The following is a 19,574-nucleotide window of genomic DNA, read 5'->3' as shown; positions in this document are numbered from 1 at the left end:
TGTTTCAATTTAGCTCAAAGTGCTCTCAACAGGATCCATTTCCTTTTTCTTCTGGAAAGAAAAAAAAAAAAAAAAGGACGTCCAAATGGAAATATTCAAAATGAGATCTTATGTGTTGGTGCATGGCGAGGAGGACGGGGACGGGACGGGAGAGGAGGGTTATTATCAGACCAAATGGAGCAGAGCGCTTTTCTGGAATGTCTTGTCGGGAGTCTGAGTGGAGCCCGGCGCTGAATGGAGCCCTCTGTTCCCTATTGACTTAAGAAGTTGACAAGTAGGGTCCTCTCAATGTGAAGTGGGCTCCCAGCAGACAAAGCCGGCCCACACAAGCTGCGAGGACTAGGGATGAGAAGGTGGAGGCGGAGGCGGAGGTGGGGTGGTGGAACTGAGAGGCTGCATTCACCCGGCTCCATCGCTGTGTCTTAAGTTACCGCTCGCTGGGAGCCGCTCACGCATGTGTTAGTGGCTCTTTGTGGCCGAGGCCGGTTGCACGGCGTTGTGGGCAGGATGAATGGCTGCTAACGAACAGAGACGAGAGGCCGGTGATGATGAACGCAGACGAGGAGGCCAGCGGGTTCTGATACTTACACTTTTTAATTAGATTAATTATGAAGCTAAATCTGACCCATCGCTAACAGAGGTGCAGGATTTTTAAGACACTGTTCACACACAGTATTAAGTTAGATGTACACTGGCATGCAAAAGTTTGGGCACCCCTGGTCAAAATTTCTGTTAAGCAAGTGGAAGATGAGACGATCTCCAAAAGAGATAAAGTTACAGATGACACATTCCTTTTTTACATTTTAAACTATATATACAGCGGGGAAAATAATAAATAATTTTCTCAGAAAATCTATTTCTAATAGAGCTATTGACATGAAGTTTTCACCAGATGTCGGCAACAGCCCAAGTAATGCACACATACAAAGAAATCCAAACATTTATGTCCATACGTTACGTCATGTGTTACGTTATGTGTCATTTAGAAAGTCATCCTGTCCCCTATCAGTGTAAAGTAATATCAGCTGCTTTAGTCCAAATTGATGCTATAAAAAGGTTTCTCATCACCAAGGTGTCACACAAGAGGCGTCTCATGATGGAAGACCTTCAGAAACTGATGTTGCAGAACAAACTGATGGCATTGGTTACAGACGTGTCTGAATGCACCGTTTTATCCTTTAGTGCCGTTATCCAGAACTAAAAAGAACAACATTTTACCATAAACTGGCCACGACCAGGTCTTCACAAGATTTCTGACAGAGAGATTTGAGAAATTAGCAGGTACAGTTATAAAAAAAACAATGAGTAATGCATTTAACTGCCATGGTCTCTATGCTGCTCACCATGCAAGTCTATTGATGCATTCAATACTTACAGTATTTTCCCCGCTGGCTGTATATTCTTTTATTGTCATCTTTTACATTTTCAAAATGACAGAAAAGGAAAAGGGCCCACAGCAGAGGTTTGACCACCCTGCATATAGCCCCCCCTAACTATCACAGCCTGTAAATAGTAAATATCTTGTCTGATACATTGGTCAAAGTTATCTGAGAGCTAAAGTCTCCTGGGTTTCCCGTTCTTCTGCAGGCTGCTGCTTTGTTTCCCTTTTACCTCTAAAACAGAATCAAATAATGATCTTGCAAAAGAGTGTTGTTAAACTTTACACCTTTTAGAGATCATTTCATCTTCCACTTGCTGAACTGTTCGCATTAACAGAAATTTTGACCAAGGGTGCCCAAACTTTTGCATGAGACTGTATGTCTTTATTTCTCTTTTCTCTGTGTTGTCGTCTTTGTTTTTGCTGTGAGTCCATGTGCACCTGATTGGTTCCTTTGGACACTCAGACACTGGAGTATGGACAAATTCCGTATGTGCACAAGTTACAAATACTTGACTGACAAAGCAGGTTCAATTTCCTGTGCATGCTTCTTTGTTTTTGCATGTTTATAGAGACAGATATGTTGCTTACATGGCGCTGCAGTAAATCATGTTTCACTCTCCTCTGTACACACGTACTGCAGAAACAACCATGATGAAGTTCACAGTCATGTATTAAGCGATTTTAAGCCCTAAATCAAACCAACATGTGGTGTCGTCCTCTGATCTAGACGGACGGTTTGCTTCGAATCAACGGCAACGCGGGAAGCGACGACGTTCCCACCACACCTGAGAGTCAAGGGAGGGAGTCTCCGCCTCATTTCCAGGCGTCCCCTTCCAAAACCAGCAACAGCACAGCAGTCGTCCGCTCCTCAGCAGCAGCGGTGGCGGCGGCGTCACCCGCACACAGTCGACACGCCTCCCCCTGCGGAGGAAGCCCGGTGTCAACGAAGGCAAAGGCGAAAAAGGAGGAGGAGGCACACGTCGACAGTGAAGCAGCTCCAGAGGACGTTCAGGAAGAGAAGAAAGTGGCCGAGCCTTCGCCGCCACTGAGTCGACCCACCTCTCTGCCGACGGTGAGGACGAGGAGCCTGCAGAGTTTTTTTTAGAGATTCAATAGTTAAATAGTAGAACATTTGTTCATGTTTTGTTGAACATCAGTTGAGCATTAGTCTGTAATCCCCAAATAAACTGTAACCAGAAGCTTTACTGACAGGATGCAGCCAAACAAAAGTGATTCGTGTGGGTTTCGTAGCTCAGACTCTTAATATTTTGCAGTGCCCCACTTAAATTTCTCTGTAAATCAAATTAGTTGTGTGGAGTCACAGCAGCAGAAAGCCCAGCTTTGTTTATATCAGAACCAAACCAGGTCCTGTCCCGTCTTCTGCTGCACACATTTAACATGTTTAGTTTGACTGCACTCTGCAGAAGGATACATCTAAAATACTACACAGCCACAACACATTTTCTTCCTCCGTAAAGAAATGATTTGACGTGTTTATCTTGGACTGGGATCTGTTCTTTAGACACTGGTAACTGAATTTGAAATGATTTGTGGGCTGCACAGGAACTGCAGAAGCCAGAGGAAAGCTTTGGGAGGAGCGGAGGAGGCCAGACAGCAGCTGCTGCTCCAGAGGAAAACAAGAAGTCGGATGCTGCAGCAGCTCAACCAGCGCCACCTACAGGTCTGAGCTGCTACACTGACACCATGTGGTCACTCAAAGACTTGAAGACCTGAAGGAAACATGAAAAAGAATGAACAAATGAATGAAATTGTATTTGAACAGTAAAGGCGAACAGAATAAAAACAAACAACAATCAATACAAGAAAGGCAAAATAAATCAACAACAACAAAACTTACCACTTATTTATGTTCAAAAGGAGTGGGAAGAAGCCAAAGCTTATTACAGTATGTTTCTGACATGCTCACTCTGTATACACCAGACAGATATCTCAGATCTTCATGTAAATCTCTCCTCAATATACCACGCATACATTCAAAATTAGCTCAAGGTGCTTTTAGTTATTATGGTCCAACACTGTGGAACTCTTTACCCATCGAACTCCGCTCATCTCCAACAATATCTTCTTTTAAGTGTAATCTTAAAACATATCTATTCTCACAAGCTTTTAATTAGTTTCTTGTTTCTCTTAACACGTTGGCTTTTGTTAATATGTACTCACATGTATTGCCATCTTGCTTTTATCCTGAAGCACATTGTGTATATGCTCGCCACATGAAATGTGCTATATAAATAAAATTGACATTGACATTATTAAATCCTAAAGAACAAATGATTGTGGCAAAAAATGTAAAAGGAAGTTGTTGTTTTTTTGTTGTGTTGTGTGTTTTCAGAAGCCAAACAAGAGCAAGAAAAGAGCGAACCATCCAATCCAAACATCTGCAGTCTGGTCCTGTCGAGTGTCGGCTCACAGCAGCAGAGTCAGACTGCGACTTCTCAGGTGAAGCTTCACTCACTGAACGCATCATCGCTCAGACGTCCGGTGTTATTATTATTATTATAACGTGTGAATCTCCCTGCAGCAGCCGACCGTCCCCAGTTCCCAGGAGCTGTCGCAGAGGAAAGAGAACGTCCCGAGCTTAGCCACATCTGGATCATCTGGATATCACCCACCGCGGGAAACGACAGCAGGTCAGTGAACTACAGTACTCACATCCAGGTAAAAAAAAAAAAAAAAAACCCAGGCCAGCAGCTTCTTTTTCCATAACATCTCCTCCTCGTTTTCTGAGTTGGATTAGCATAATCCTGCTGCAGCTGCTGTTTTTATTTATTTATCTTTTATTTTTCCACTTTTGCACTCTTTTTCTGTTTTGCTGTTGTAACGCTAAATCCTAGAGCAGGCATGTCCAAAGTCCGGCCCGGGGGCCAATTGCGGCCCGTGTTCAAATTTGCAGCCTCTGTCATAAAATCAATATGTGGCCCACCAGCACGTACAAAAAGAAGGCTATTTTATATTTCACCAGAAGATGGCAGCAGACCTGTGGCCGCACTCTAGCCGCGCGACCCTTGACCCTTTCCAGCCCATTTCTAAAATATAATATAATATAAAATATAATATGCAATGTTTTAAATGAACCTAGATATGTTTAAGCTTCTTGAAAGTTTTTTTTTTCCAGACAGACTTTTTCTTCATTTTATGTGGTCTTCTAATATGAAAAGCAGAGTGATTTTGGTAAAAACTTGTTTTGATTTATTTGTATTCTATGTAAAGAAATTAAAAGAATGCCATTTGCAATAAAAAAAAATGTATTAAATAGTTCATTTGCATTAAATGTTAATGGTTCAAAGGATGCCAGGCTGAATGGTCGGCGCCCACACATTTTCACCTCACCAAATCTGGCCCTCTTTGCAAAATGTTTGGGCACCCCTGTCCTAGAGTGAGAGTCGAAGGTGCTGCCGAGGATTTATGATCCTCATCAGCCTGTTTTTACAACCTGCACACACCCTCCATGTTTTAGCTCTCATGTTGGGATTGTCTTGAAATTATATTTGGGTGAAAAACTTCAAAAAAATGTGCTTTTCAACACTGGAGGCACTGGAGCGTTTCTGTGAAGCCCCTCCCCCCAATCTGACCTCTCTGATTTTCTGTACATTCCAACACCTGTTTTTTTTCATCTGTATATCCTTCATCATTTCCTTCCTTCCCTCCCTCCCTTCCTTCCTCCTTTCCTTCCTTCCTTCCTTCCCTCATTCCCTCTTCTCCTACCTACCACACACACATTTTGTTTATTTCGCTTTAGAGTTTGAAAACAGTGTCAGGTCTCCGTTGGCAACCAGCAGCCCTAAGTTACGTTGGGAGTTCTTCGCTCCATCAGGTAAACCCCTCTCCCCCACACACACACCCCCCCCTCCGCCCAGGTGCTGAATGCACAGGGTCTCCCTGCCATCTCTGCAAGAGCTTGTCAACAGCTCTTCAGCCCCCCCTCCTCCCTCTTGTTTTTTAACTCATCGTGGACGATCAGTATCTTCTAACTCCATCTTTAATGTGCTACAATGATGCAGAATGAAACAAGCGCGAGCGAGTTGTTTCAGGTCGAACTCATCGGTGTAGTGTGACTGTGAAACAGCTGATTTCATTTTGGTTCATGTCGGTACAGTATCATCACGTTGATTAGGATGAATTGTTGTAAGGTCCTTTCTCTAATAAACTGAGGAAAATGCACCATAAACATTTAAAACAATCCTTCAAATACAAACAAGAGTTTCACCAAATCATCAGTAATTAAAGAAAGGATCTGTGCACCAGACATCAGAGGGAATACTGGCTGTGTTTCATGTTATAAAAAGGCAAATGAAGCCTGTTTGTTTATAATAATTTAATTTAAGACGTTTCTGAAAGGTGATGACTAAACTCCTCCATGCATGGATTGGTATAAACCCTCATCATGTCTGTGGTGAACATTTGATTGTCCTCATCAACTGTTTGATAGCGTTTTAGCATAAGGCTTCACTTTTCTGGCATTTCCACCAAAAGCCACAAAATCTGTATTGAAGTAATTCAACCTCGACCTCCTGATCACTTCTACATATTATTATTATAACTGATCATGAAAAAAAAGAACTTGAAAACACAGCTGCACAGTTTCTGCTTTGATGAGTTCCAGATGTGGTTTGTTGCTTTTGGTCGACTGGTTTTTCTGTCTCCTCTGTCTCCATCTTTCCTCCTCAGGTTCTCAAACCTCAACCTGCCACACGCTCATTTCCATCAATATCTCTCCAATAAATAAGAAATGTAATAATTAGGTTGATCATTTCTGTTTAAACACTTTTATAATAATGTTTTTCTCTCTCTCTCTCGCTTCCCCTACAGAGGAGGCAGAAAAGGATCGCCGTGGAAATGTGAGTAAAAATTTAATTGAAACTGAAAAGCCCTTTTACCGCGTCTCATCTGGCTTTATCACCTCCCTGCGTTACCATGGCTTGCTAGTAGTTTTAGTGTGAGTTAAAGGAGAATTCTGGCCATTTTTGAGTCTTAAATCGTTGTCCTGATGGTCACCCAGTGTCAGGGGGAGCAAAAAATTGATGCAGGCAAACCGGAGTTTAGTTACACCATGGCTACCCGGCGCTAGGGATAGCGACAATGCTAACCCATGGGGGCAATTCTTTCAACCACAACAAACACTCAAAAAACAATTAAATGATACATGACTGGAATCCTTACGAGACACCACTGAACTCATATAGTGTACGGTAAACAGTATAAACTTTGTGTTTTTGCACTCACCTCAGACAGTCTAACTCTGAAACATCCTGGAAAGACATTACTATCCGATCGCAGAGCGCCTGCTCTCCCCGCCACAGAAACAAACACTTTTTCCTTGTTGTGATGATTTCTTTACAAAATGTGTTTATTTTTGTAAAGAAATCATCACAGCAAGGAAAAAGTGTTTGTTAGAGTTAGGCTGTCTGAGGTGAGTGACTACATGCAAAAACACAAAGTTAATACTGTACACTATATGAGTTGGTGTCTCGTAAGGATTTCAGAGATCCATAGATATTTGATGTGAGTCTTTAAACCGAAAATATAAACTAAACAAAACACAAACATCTGCGTTAATAACACTTCCTGTAGCAGTTTTCTGTTGATCCTGTAAGAAACATCCAGTTTATCTTCACTTCACTTATAAATAAGAAAATGTCACAAATCATTCTCTGTTGAGCCCTGATGACAGGACACACACACACACACACAGCTGTCGATGTAGCATGCCAGATGAGGATGCTGTAGTAGACGACGGCCGAGACTGCTTCCGTTTTCATTTGAGCTCATCTCTCTCTCTCTCTGTCTTCTCTCTCCTTAGTAGGAGTCCTTTGGCTAGCATTGGAGTAGTGCTGTTGTGGTAGACCAACTATTTCTGTCTCCTCCCTTCCCTTCTTCTTCTCCTGTGGTGGATGTGTGTGTGTGTGTGTGTGTGTGCACATTGGTGTGTGTTTTGTGTGTGTGTTGGGGGACGTATCATTGGCTTCATGGTTGGGTGAGAGAATGTGTGTGTGTGTGTGTTTATGTGTGACTGGTTCTGTGTGCATGACTATTTGTCTGCTGTGTGTGTTTCTTTGCATGTTGGGTGGGTTTGTGTGGATGTTTCCGTGTGTGTGTGTGTGTGTGTGTGTGTGTGTGTGTGTGTGTGTGTGTGTGTGTGTGTGTGTGTGTGTTGGGGTATCTATCAGGTGTCAGTGCCGGTGTTGCCCCAGGCCAGGCGGGGCGACCGCTGGTCTTGGGACCCGGATGAGGAGCGAAAGCGTCAGGAAAGGTGGCAGCAAGAGCAGGAGCGCATGCTGCAGGTACACAGTTCACCTCGCAGGGGTGAAGCATGACGCATGAGTCCGCATTAAGGCAAGGGTCAGCGGTTCGATTCCCTGTAGTGGAGCTCAGTGGCTTAGAGCAAGGCACCGGACTCTAAGCTTTATAACAATAATTCAATTCATCTCAAATCAACACAGTTAATAATGATAAGGCTTCACAAACGGTGAGAGTTTTTGCAGCGTTGTTCGTAGGTCATTCAGTCACAGCTGTTGGCATGTGAAGCATCATGAGCCTGTTTTACCTTAAATTCAAGTCATTATCATTTGCTCTTCAGTGCTCAGCAGCTATAGTTTGTTTGAAGTGTGAAAAACTCACCTGCAGCTTTGACTGTTAGTGCAGCAGCGGATAATTATTTACTTTAGATCAGGGATGAAGCAGGACCCACTACTTCAAATTAGTATGAAATTTTGTACGACATTGAACTGGGCCCAGTACCATGTATAAACATACCCTAGATTCAAATACTAAGCCAGTGGTTTTCAACCTTGGGGTCAGGACCTCATGTGGGGTCGCCTGAAATGTCTAGTAATTGATTTTTTTTTTTTAAATGACTGGTAAAATATTTTTTTAGCTAATTTATTTTTAAAATTATATATATAAACAATACACACCATCTTAAACAACTGTATTGTATGAATATAATGTATGTATGAATATAAATTCAGAGTTCAAATAAAATGCAGCATATAAATATCTGAGCTGGTGCATTTTGAATTTGTGATGTCAAAATGGGGTCACAGGCCAAAAAAGGTTGGGAACCACTGTACTAAGCTATTCAAACATACACAGGTTCATATATTCATGTTTTTATTTTAAAGGTACAGTGAGTATGGTGGTCATTTATAAACATACCTTCTTATATCAACAATGTCTGTCAATTGCATGGTAATCATGCATACAAGCTATTCTAATTGATGTTTTTATTTTAAGCCTAAATGTGGAAACAAAATTGTATAATCAACCAAAAATTTCATGACCCCCCTGCAGTACCTCTGCAGACCCCCTGTTGAAAACCTCTGCTTTAGATAATACACTGGAAGATAATATACTGGTAAAATATTAGAAGAAAGGCTTTGTCTCCTATGTCTCGGGAGGCCTTAAGTTTACAGTGCATCTCGTCAGAACCCAGAGGACTGATTCTGGGTCAGAGAAGCGAGACTGAAATAATTTTGCATAATGTATCCATGGCAGCAGAGATCACTGTAGATAAAGCTTCAGAAGTCAGTGCATAATCCAGGCATCATAGTCTGTAACTGGCCAACTCTGATTGGATGATTTGTAGTTGAAATGTCAGGATGTCTGGTTTTAAACTGGGATCAAGTCTTGTTGAGAAGTCAGTGTTTTGTTTAACGTCTTGAGTCCAGTCTAACTGTTGTTTCAACAGTATTTCAGTGACTATGACCCAGTTTACACCTGGTATTAAAATGTGACCTGTATCCAGATGAACACGTTTGCTTTTGCACCAAACTTATCAATGTGTTATTGCACATCGCATGTGGTCAGATGGATCGTGATTGTGCTATCCACCTAAAGGATCAGGATGCAGGTCACATTTTGATATCAGGTGTAAACAGGATGTGAATCTCTCGGCTCTAACCACGTTTACCTGGATGTTGATACATAGTCACTGAAAGAGGTTTTTTTTAACCTAAGTGTTCTTCAGCCTTTTACTTACCAATCAAAATAAGCCCAGGTGTTTACATGTCTTTGAAACTGCAGCTTATCAAAGCCATGCACTGGGACACTTAACTGACTCCCAAACCCTGGGAGAGAAAGCGCACAGTGATCGTCTGTGCACCAGCCACTGACTTGCTCCGCTCACAGTCAGAAGAATTAACCACATTTCACTGCTACCTGCAAAAGCTGAAGCTTGCCTCCATATTTGTTTTATATTGAGCAACGCCCCGCCCACCCCACCTCCTCCTTCTTCCTTCCTCTGAAGGCACATCCCAACAACTCCTGTGCACACTTTGACCACTAGAGGGCGACTTTGTGCAGTGGAAGAACCTCTAGCTTTTTTTATATATACGGTATATATACCCGTCTCCATCTCACGCACGCACACAGAGGCGAGGACATTGTCCAAGGTTGCTGCTGTTGCTGCTGCCCCAATCACCCTCTCTCTCCTCAGCCAATAAGAGGTGCATCTCAGGTCCACATAGCGTTAAACATTCGATGGATTAATTAGTATTATACACGATGTGCTGTCCTCATTTACAGTATCATCTTGATAAAAAAAATTTAAAAAAATAAAACATCTTAGAGAACGACAGTGATGAGAACAGATTTTCTGTCTTCGCAGGACTGATTGAGATGAGATGCGCCGATATGGATGAATGTCTGGTGCATCGATGTGCTTGTTGCCTCCCTGGTTGACTCTGTGTTGTCTCTGTGCTTCGACCTCAGTCTGTCATCCTATCTCGCATAAGTTGCTTTCACTGTAAATCTTTAATTTTTGCTTCCTTTTTATTTGGGGAGGGGGGGTCCCACACAATTTAAAGAAGAGTAAGAAGAACAGTCTTTGTTGCCCACATCATACATCAAGTAGCGACCTGATTGAAATTGAAATTGAAATTGAAAGATTTAGGGCAACTTCTGAAATGAAAATTGTGTAGGAACCCCTTTGCTCAACTCAACAGGCTCCGCATGCTCTGCTTCTGCCTTTTGTCTGCACTGCCTGTGTCTGGTCTCCTTTGTTGGCTTTTTTTTCTCTTTTTTTTATCCCTAACAAGCAAATTAGATCTAAGCAAGTGCTTAGGCCTAACAGAGGAAAAGCAAGCCTCCAAATCAAGGCTTATATTCAGATTACTCATAGAAATAAATCTGACATAGTTACTGCAGCAGGGCCCACAGGTTTCGGTTCCCTCTGGGATTAAATTAAGCAGGAGAGGATTTTATTATCAAAAAGTTAAAAAAAAGAAAGAAAGAAAAAGACTGAAGTCTATCAGAGCTCCTTCTGATGCCAGATTATATCTGTGCATCGTCTCTGTTTTCCTGCCGAAGCATCCTGACCTGCAGACAGTTTAGTTTTTTTTTCCTCCACGTTGAGGCTCTGTGCTGTATGTCATGTGTCTGTTGCCGTGGTAACAGGAGAAGTACCGGCGCGAGCAGGAGAAGCTGAAGGAGGAGTGGGAGCGAGCGCAGAGGGAGGTGGCTGAGGAGGAGAGGAAGTACCATGAGGAGGTGTGTATTGCGTGTGTGTGTGTGTGTCACATGTCACATGTTGCACCTGAGATGTGTTTACAAATCACTTGAACTTGTTGTTGCCATGGCTGCAGTTGTGTCTTATGATTTAAGATTAAGATTCAGTTTAATAGTCATTTTCATGCACTTGCATACATAAAACGAAATGTTAGAGAGAATAAAAAGGATACAAGGCTAGATTTACTAATATTTGTTAATAAAATATCATGTGTTTAAAAAAAAAAAAACTAAAATAAAAGCCACGATAGTCGTCGTTAACTCATCCAACTCTCCCGTTCTGACAGGAGCGTAAGATCCTGGAGGAGACGGTGGCGCCCCTCACCCCCCGCTCCTCGGCCCTGCCCTCCCCCAGCCGAGGGGAGCTGTCCTCCACCTCCGCGCCCCAGGACACCATCGTCCGCTCGCTGGCCGACTGGGAACGGAAACAGGAACTACTGGAGAGGCAGTCGGTGAGTTGCTGATTCAGGGTTCCCCGACGCGTCCTGGAAAACCTGGAAAATGATGGAACAATTCATGGAAAATGAGAAAAAAAAAATCAAATGTCCTGGAAAAACTTGAGTTCTGAGTCCTGGAAAATTATTTATCACATGGTGACATCAGCTACCAGAGATCTATTTGACTTTTTCAGACCTCACTAAGGATTTCTTTTCCAAAGAAGTGTCTAGCGAGAAAACTAGCGGCATTGAGTTGATGAGTGTTTCCAGTATTGGACCACGACGAGCATGAGGGTTTTCTCTCCTCTGCTGAGTGACAGATAGAGGAGCAGCAGAGAGCTGTTTTGGGTGTGATTTAAAACAAAAACAGTATGTTTGTGTTGTTTTATGATAAATTTGTCATAATTTCGAAGCATGTAAGAGATTATTTCATAGATCAGTTAGAGCCATAGACTGCACATCTTTAAATCAGACTTATGGGGGCGAGTGAGGAATAAACATAGAAACAAACTGGTTAAATGTACAAAATAAGGTACAACTGTCGAAAAAACACTTCTCCAAAGCATGAATGGGATGGGGGATGTGTTAGTGCATGGTGTAATAACATGTCTGACAGACTGATGAAGAATGATCCACTGATGAAGAATGCTGATTGATTGATTATGGGCCGATGTTTGACGGACACATCAGCTGTTGTTCGACTAACGTGTTCCCTGTTTGTGGCTGCAGAGGGGGAGCACGGAGAGCGTGGAGGCGAAACGCAGGGAAAACGACAGGACCAGTGACATCAGCACTGCTGACGACAGCATGAAGACGGCGAGAAGGTTTGGACACAGTCAGCGTTGTGTTATGTTTTAGCAGAAACTCTGATCCACTGTGACGTACACAATAAGAGACGATGCAGAATTTCAGTCTCAGTTCTGTTGTTTGAGTGAGTTTCCCTCCGTAGAAAACAGATCTGATGGGATTAGCTCGGTGAAAATGAAGAATATGTGACAGGTTTTCTGTCTGTGATTCACAGCTCGCTGAGTCAGAGCATCAGTCAGCCAGGAACCCTCACTCACAGTTTGCAGAACGGCCAGAAACCTCCCGCCGTGTCGGCCAAATCCTCCACTCCAGTCAAGAAACAACAAGAGCCGACGGCCGACAGCAACAAGCCGGGCCGGCCGGCAGGAGACAGGAGGTGTGTGACAGAAAGTCTTATCTCAGATCGACCACAATTCAAGGATTAGACAGTTCAGTCCTTTTAAAAGACATCGACTTGTGTCCCTTAGTTACATTATTTTAGGTTTATATTTAGATTTATTTTTGCACAGTTAAAAATACACAAATAAATATTCACAGTGCTAGAAGAGGTGAAAACTCAAAGAGCTTATTAGATGCCTCCACCTATAGTTAACAGTGAAATATAATGTCATACAAAAAGTAATTTATGTATGCCTTTATTTATCCCACAGTGGGGAAATTCACAGGCTTACAGCAGCAGTGCATACAAACAAATACATTCACACATGCAGTGTACACTGTGGTGGACTGGTAAAAAATATAAATATAGGACAAACAAGATACAGAGAGATGCTAAGATATAAAAAGAGATAGATATAGAATATATAGATATAAATGAAACAGAACATACATAATAAAAGAAAAATTATCATAGGGAAATCACACAAAGAGATAAACAAGCAAGATAATAAAAGAAACAAAAGTAAACAAGCAAAAAAAATAGTTTTAAGGACATAACAGCATACTGTTGCTGTCATTTATTTTCAGAATGACACAGATATACGTGTAAGCTGTGTCCCAGTTCAGGGGCCACATGTGTCAGACTTCATGGCCTAAAAAGGGGACTCCTGTCGCCTAGCAACCATGAGATCACATAACTTTTTTTTTTAGGTTTTTAGGCTCTTGGATCATCAGGCGCTCTGCCCGTGTTGTTTGCTTTCATTAGTAGCACACAGTGAATCTTAAGACAGACTGGGCTGTGATTTGTTGTCTGCTTCAAAATACAACATTTATTGATTAAATCAGTGTTAAAATATAAACTCTGAAGATTGTGGCCTCTGAACATTGTTCTGCTTCCTCATGTGCATTCAGTTTTTACCTTTTATTTATCTCACATGGATCTCAGGTGCAGTAGTTTGGCTGCACCTTCAGTTCACATGTTTGTCCAGCAGGTGGCGTCTTGTATCTGTAATTCTTCCACCAACACAGAATGAAGTGATGCCACTGCAGGAGGAGATAAATGTGTTTTGTTTTGTTTTTTTAAAAGATCAGCATCAGACTCTTAAATCTGCAGCAACACTACATTTAACATTTTAAAAACACAAAATGTGCTGAGCAGATTTGGTGTCTGGTGCCTTTTGGTTTGGATTGGTTCACGTCTTGAGTCAGACAAGCCAATGGCGTCGCTGTATCTGTGAGTCGACGTCATCATCTTCTTCATCATCATGTTGCATGTTGCTGTCCATTTCCAGGAGTGGTCCCATTGATAATAACATGAGTCGCAGCTCATCATCAAAGCCCCCTGCAGCACACTCACCAACTCCAGACACACTGCCTCCAACTCCCAACAGGTACTGCATCACAAACAGCACCACATGGAGGGAGGGAGGGAGGGAGGAGGGGGGAGGGGAGAGGTCCATTTCTGCATTGTCATTTTCTGCTTTGCTGCCTATATTTCTCCGCCCATATCATAACATGAACAACATGAACCACTGCAACCTGCTGCCAGCAATAAAACAGAGAGAGTACAGGACTTATCTTTATGTTTTTAATGTGTTTGCTTATTCATATTTATATTTATATTTATATCCAGTTCAAGGGCTTTTTTCTACAGGCTGAGATCAGATGTCGATAAAAGCTCGACTGAAAAATGGGAGACAGTGGAGACGAGCCTGATCGATCGATAGAAATACAAATAGAAACAAACAGCAAAAGACGCAGTGACAAAATAATCTGAGGGAATCGACTGAATCGTTGTGGACAAGGTTGTGGAAAAAAACACGTCATCGCTAGCCTCGTAAACCAGCCGCTCCCGGAAATGCATTTCATTTAATTTCTGAGGGAGAGTCTGGCCTCATCCCCGTTGTAAGCGTTTGGCCTGAAACCCTCAGAAGGCCGAGCCAATCAGCGTTTCCGCTGTGATTGACACAGCACGTTGGCCAATCAGGGACCGACTGGTGCAAAGCCCCGTCACTACACCAACTTGCTGATTGGCTGAATGGGGTTGTCTGTCAACGCTACTACTCCCGCCCACCCCAAACGCTTACAACGGGGATGAGGCCAGACTCTCCCTCAGAAATGAAATGAAATGCATTTCCGGGAGCGGCTGGTTTATGAGGCTACGTCATCGCCACATGAAATCAATTATAAGTTATGTTTCTATTCAGGTTCAGTGTAGTTTACTGTGAGGACAGTGGAGATGTAGAGGAAGCTACTTCACCTTTGGTTCATTATCAGTTATTTTATTGTGAAGGGCCGAGCTCAGCCTTTCACAATAAGACAGTTTTTCTGCAGCAGGTTGATCAGCAGTTTGACAAAATAAACAACTTATTGTTGCTTCTTGTCGTATTCACTGTTGAACTTATTTAAGTGGAGCAACATCAGAGAGAAACCAACACTTAACACCATCACATGCGTCGCTCCTCTCCCTGTGTCTGTAGGTCCGTCAGTGGGAAGAAGCTGTGCTCCAGCTGTGGGCAGCCGCTGGGAAAAGGTGCAGCCATGATCATAGAGACCCTCAGCCTTTACTTCCACATCCACTGCTTTAAGGTGGGCGACTCAGACACACACACACAGTCTTTCCTTATTTAATCAACTGTTAGAGGTGTGTGGACACTAAACACAATAGTGCACAGCTGTTTGAAGAAGTTACTGAATGTTTTTTATGCTATATTAATGTTGTGCAGCACTTTAGGTTGTTTTTAATGTGCTATGTGAATACAATTTGACTTTAGTTGAGTTTTTTTGCAGATAAACTTTTATTTTTGAAGATTTACTTCAACCAGTGAGAGACCCAGATGTTGGATGGATGATATTTATTGACAAAACGAAAGAGAAAAAGAGATAAACTCTAGTTTTAATATTCAGCTCTAATATTCTAACAACTAATAAATCAATAATATTAATCAGAAACTCATCCTCTCTCTCTTCACAGTGCGGCGTGTGCAAGGGACAGTTAGGCGACACGACCACGGGGACGGACGTCCGGATTAGAAACGGCCTCCTCAACTGCCACCAGTGCTACATCCGCTCCCGCTGTGAGTTACCCTCCTCTTCCTCCTCCTCCTCCTCCTCCTCTTCTTTCTCTTCCTCCTGTAGTTCTTCAGTCTGTCTCCGCTCGTCTCTTTTCATCATCACACCCTCTTCCTCTCTCTCTCTCGGTTGCTGCCATCTCTGTACAAATGTTTCCGTCCATCCATCAAAGAGAAAACTGATTGAATCACGAGTGTGGTCAAGTTCTGTCAGCACGCTGCAAGAGAATAACATAACATAAAATAAAAAACTGAAGCAGCGAAGATAAATCAACCACCTCTCTGTTACATAATGCTCATAAACAGAGTTATATCATTCTCTAACATTAGCAAAAGATGAGGTGTTATTGTTCCATATTGTTTTGCTAATGTTGGTCGTATTTCACTTTTAATGAATAACTGCAGTTTTCAATGAAGCGGTGAATCCAGATCCAGTGTAGAAAAATGGACCGAAGGTTTGTTTGATTTATTGTCTGCAAAGTAAACGTGACTCTTATCTTAGGATTAATGAACTTAAGGTGTATTTCTAGAGGTTTCTGCCGAGAGGCTGATGGGACGAGGGGATTTTAATATAGAAAAAGCTTTAGCGGTGCAGCTTTAATGAAGACGTGTCAGACACAGTGAGGCAGCGCTGAGCGAAGGCACGGATCTGGAGAAGATGATGATCTCACCTTCAGTGCATGAAAACTAAAGTTTACACCCTGATCAAGATTAAAACATCTTCATGTCCACGAAAACCAGTGTCCTTTCTAAAAACTGTCCCTTTCCTTCTCTCTCTCTCTCTCTCTCTCTTTCTGTTTCCTCTCAAGCGGCCGGACAGCCCACCACGTTGTGACGCTCGACAGAAAAAAAAAGCACAAGGTTCATGGAAGAAACCCCCCCACCACACACACACACACACACCCACCCCTCATCCCCGTTATAAACCCGATTATCTGCAAATCATGTCCTTCACAGCGTGTCGGGATCTCTGCGTCCTCTGCAGCTCAATAACCCATGAAGATTCATCATGTGGCGCCGAACGAACGGGGATCTGGGAACATGTTTCTAAAAAAAAAAACAACAACAAAAAAATATATATATACATATATATATTGTCGGTGTTTATGTCATCTGATACGTGAGTGAAATCTGGATTCGATTGGTCCACGTGTGCCACCACAGACTCTTGTTTCATCACGCAGCCGGAGAGAAGAGAAGGAGAGAGACTGTTCTGGGGTGGCGGCCATGTTGGAAAGAAAACACAATAACATGAAGAGATGCTTCAAACACACACAGGCTGTGTTGACCCCCCCAAACACACACACAAATACACACACTGTAGAAAATATGGTGTTGAATAAACAGGATTTCAGATCAGATTCAGGTTTCCTGGGAGGAAAAACAACAATGTGACTATTCACCATTCAGTTCCATATGATGGAAATGCAGTATATCACATAGTCAATTTTCATCATCTAGGAAAGATTTATTTTCTTAATTTGAGATGAAAATATATATATTGAAGAAGAAAATGTGGTAAAATAAGTGGTGAGGCAGCTCAGATTGGACGCTTTGATTTCTCTTAACAGACTGAATCTGAAATATACGATTAATTTGATGAAGTAGTAGATGATAAAAACAAAACTCTTCGATTTGACCCTTTGGCCCAAACGGTGATCTCTCACGTCTCTCGTCCTGTGAATCAGAATAAAATGATCTTATGATAAAAACAAACACACATTATGGATGTAGTTGATCATTAGGGCAATAACACGACTTGTGAGCTGTTGTCCTTGTCGTTGTCGTTGTTAATTGTTGTTGTTGGGTCGCAGCAGCTCGGCCCGTTGGCTTGGAAAGTCAGGACTTTAATGTGCCTTAGGAAAGCAAGGTGATGCAGAAAAAAACAAAAACACCAGCTATGTGGTGTTTTTATTTCTCTTTTTTATCATTATTATTATTATGATTATTATTATGATGACTATTTTTGGCGTGGTGGGAGGGATTTGGCCAAATTTGAACTCTTAGAAACTGCAGACCGTCGGGCTGCAGCCCTCCTTTACATCACACTTTACTTCAGTTGATAAGTACTGTTTTTATTTTCGCATACACCACCTTTAATTTTCATATTTCTCCCCTGTGATTCCTCTGTGATTTGCAGTGATAAACCCAGTGCAAAGAAAGAAAGAAAGACAGACAGGAAGACAAGTTATTTCCACTGCAGGGGAGACCAAGTGATTGAACTTTGAATGTTTTACTTAACTAGAGCGATATAGACTTCTGTATGCTATTAATTGAGGTAATTTTGATAATTGCTCAGTGGTAGGATTCATTTATAAAAATAAAAATGGATTAAAAAATAAAAAAGAGGAAGAAATAATAAAAAAAAAAAACATAAAAATCAGCAGTACATGTTACATCTAGTTAAACAGCAGAGGTAATATGATGAACACACACACATACACACACATACCAGCAGCAGTTGCACCTGTGCAATATTTGGTTGGATGAAAAACTTATAAAGATCTGTGCCGCCAGCTGGACATTTTTAAAGTCACTTGCTTCTTTTTTCTTTTTATGAACTTGTATGAGAAGAGCTCGGTTATGTATTGTGGATGTTTAAAAAAAAATGCACGTTTAAGCCTAAAACCAAATGATTTGCTGTATGAAAGCAAACTAGCAGCCTCCTCCTCCTCCTCCTCCTCCTCCACTGCGTCCTATAGCCAAGCTTCTCCTCCGGGTTCATCTCTCTCTGATCTCCAGTATTTTTAAGCCTCTGTTTCCGATTGTGTATTTTATTTTTTATCCTCATTTAGTTAACGAATAATAAATCTCGGCTGAGTCTCTTATAGCGGGATCTTTGAGACGGAGCTCTGTATCCAGACGGTCTTCTTTCACAGGATATAGTCGGGGAATGAAAAACCTTTTACGTCTGTTCTGTATTTATTGTAATATTCACCTGAACACACTATCCGAAATATAGATTAATTTGATGTTTAAATGCAATGGCATTTATAGCATACTGTATGTTTATAAATAAAATGTTATAAATTAAGAATGTGCTTCTGCCTTCTACTTTTGCACACACAAAAAAATACCATTAACCAAAGAAAAGTAAATAAATTATTTTACAAATACAATGGTCCTGCCTCTAGTTTCAAAGAGGAATCTCACTTCCTTCATTCATCCTTCATTATCCAGGTATGAACCAATTATAGTGCGGGAGGTCAGGCCTTAAAATTAAACCAACACAAAATCAAACAAAAAGAAAATCAACAACAAAAAATACTAAATACTATATCGATACTACACAGAATCAGAGAGAAACATGACAGAGATAGCCTATGAGATTGATCACTTAGGAGTAAGAGCTTAATTTAGGTTTTTATGATCAGACTGAATGATGGTTGATCTTTTAGCTGAGGTTCAAGTGATTTAAATAAAGTGATAAATAAATAGATAGTAAACCCAAAGATGAAGGAAACAAACGTTGACAAGGTAACAGTATAAAGGTTATAAATGTTGATGTGACTGTGACCTGAATCTTTTCTTTGAAATTGACTCTGTAGTTTCACAAAACCTGTAACATCTAATACACGTTTATATCTATATAAATATGATATGTAGATTTTTATTTTAACAAAATAATTGAGCTATTATTTTTGTCCTATATGGATTAGTTTTTTTTCTTTATCACTGGTGTCACATTGTGCCTTTTCTTCCCAGTTCAGCTCAACTGGTTTCCATTTTTTTCAATAATGTGATATTAAACTGTCGTCAACGGACTCTGTTGTAGTAATTCACATTTTAGGAACCTAAAATTGCAACTTTGTGAAGCTAAAAAAAAAAATCCCCTTTTTTATTTAGGGGGACAATAAACCCGGAAGTGTCTCTGCGCGGTGCGGCGCTGTCCGTGGTGCTGAACTCTCTCGGGCCTTTTCATCAACAACCGTGACAAGAAAACCTTTTAATTAATGAGCAGGAAAAAGACCCAAA

General features: G+C 41.5%; 1 protein-coding gene across 19 annotated transcripts in view; it reads left to right on the top strand.

The window, feature by feature from the left end:
• LOC146979359 (LIM and calponin homology domains-containing protein 1-like) overlaps positions 1-16,644 on the top strand; it is a 98,686-nt gene extending 82,042 nt beyond the window's left edge. For 5 of the 19 annotated variants that reach the window (XM_085789189.1, XM_085789201.1, XM_085789195.1 and 2 more), the window contains 14 exons: positions 2,109-2,453; positions 2,945-3,062; positions 3,735-3,841; positions 3,927-4,032; positions 5,142-5,216; positions 6,212-6,240; positions 10,796-10,888; positions 11,194-11,358; positions 12,073-12,167; positions 12,365-12,526; positions 13,821-13,919; positions 15,009-15,117; positions 15,503-15,605; positions 16,409-16,644. In XM_085789189.1, coding sequence (XP_085645315.1) covers positions 2,109-2,453; positions 2,945-3,062; positions 3,735-3,841; positions 3,927-4,032; positions 5,142-5,216; positions 6,212-6,240; positions 10,796-10,888; positions 11,194-11,358; positions 12,073-12,167; positions 12,365-12,526; positions 13,821-13,919; positions 15,009-15,117; positions 15,503-15,605; positions 16,409-16,434 — 1,632 coding nt within the window. In that variant the 3' untranslated portion in view covers positions 16,435-16,644. Of the gene's footprint in view, positions 1-2,108; positions 2,454-2,944; positions 3,063-3,734; positions 3,842-3,923; positions 4,033-5,141; positions 5,217-6,211; positions 6,241-7,569; positions 7,684-10,795; positions 10,889-11,193; positions 11,359-12,072; positions 12,168-12,364; positions 12,527-13,820; positions 13,920-15,008; positions 15,118-15,502; positions 15,606-16,408 lie in introns of all 19 variants that reach the window. The other 14 variants (XM_085789193.1, XM_085789191.1, XM_085789197.1 and 11 more) reach the window with 8 other exon arrangements.
• The last annotated feature ends 2,930 nt before the right edge of the window (positions 16,645-19,574 follow it).

Source organism: Trachurus japonicus, chromosome 10, assembly GCF_045865225.1.
Source record: "Trachurus japonicus isolate A0001 chromosome 10, Traja_1.0".
Taxonomy (NCBI): domain Eukaryota; kingdom Metazoa; phylum Chordata; class Actinopteri; order Carangiformes; family Carangidae; genus Trachurus; species Trachurus japonicus.
The sequence above is the reverse complement of the archived record's forward strand: the minus strand, read 5'-3'. Positions and strand labels throughout refer to the sequence as shown.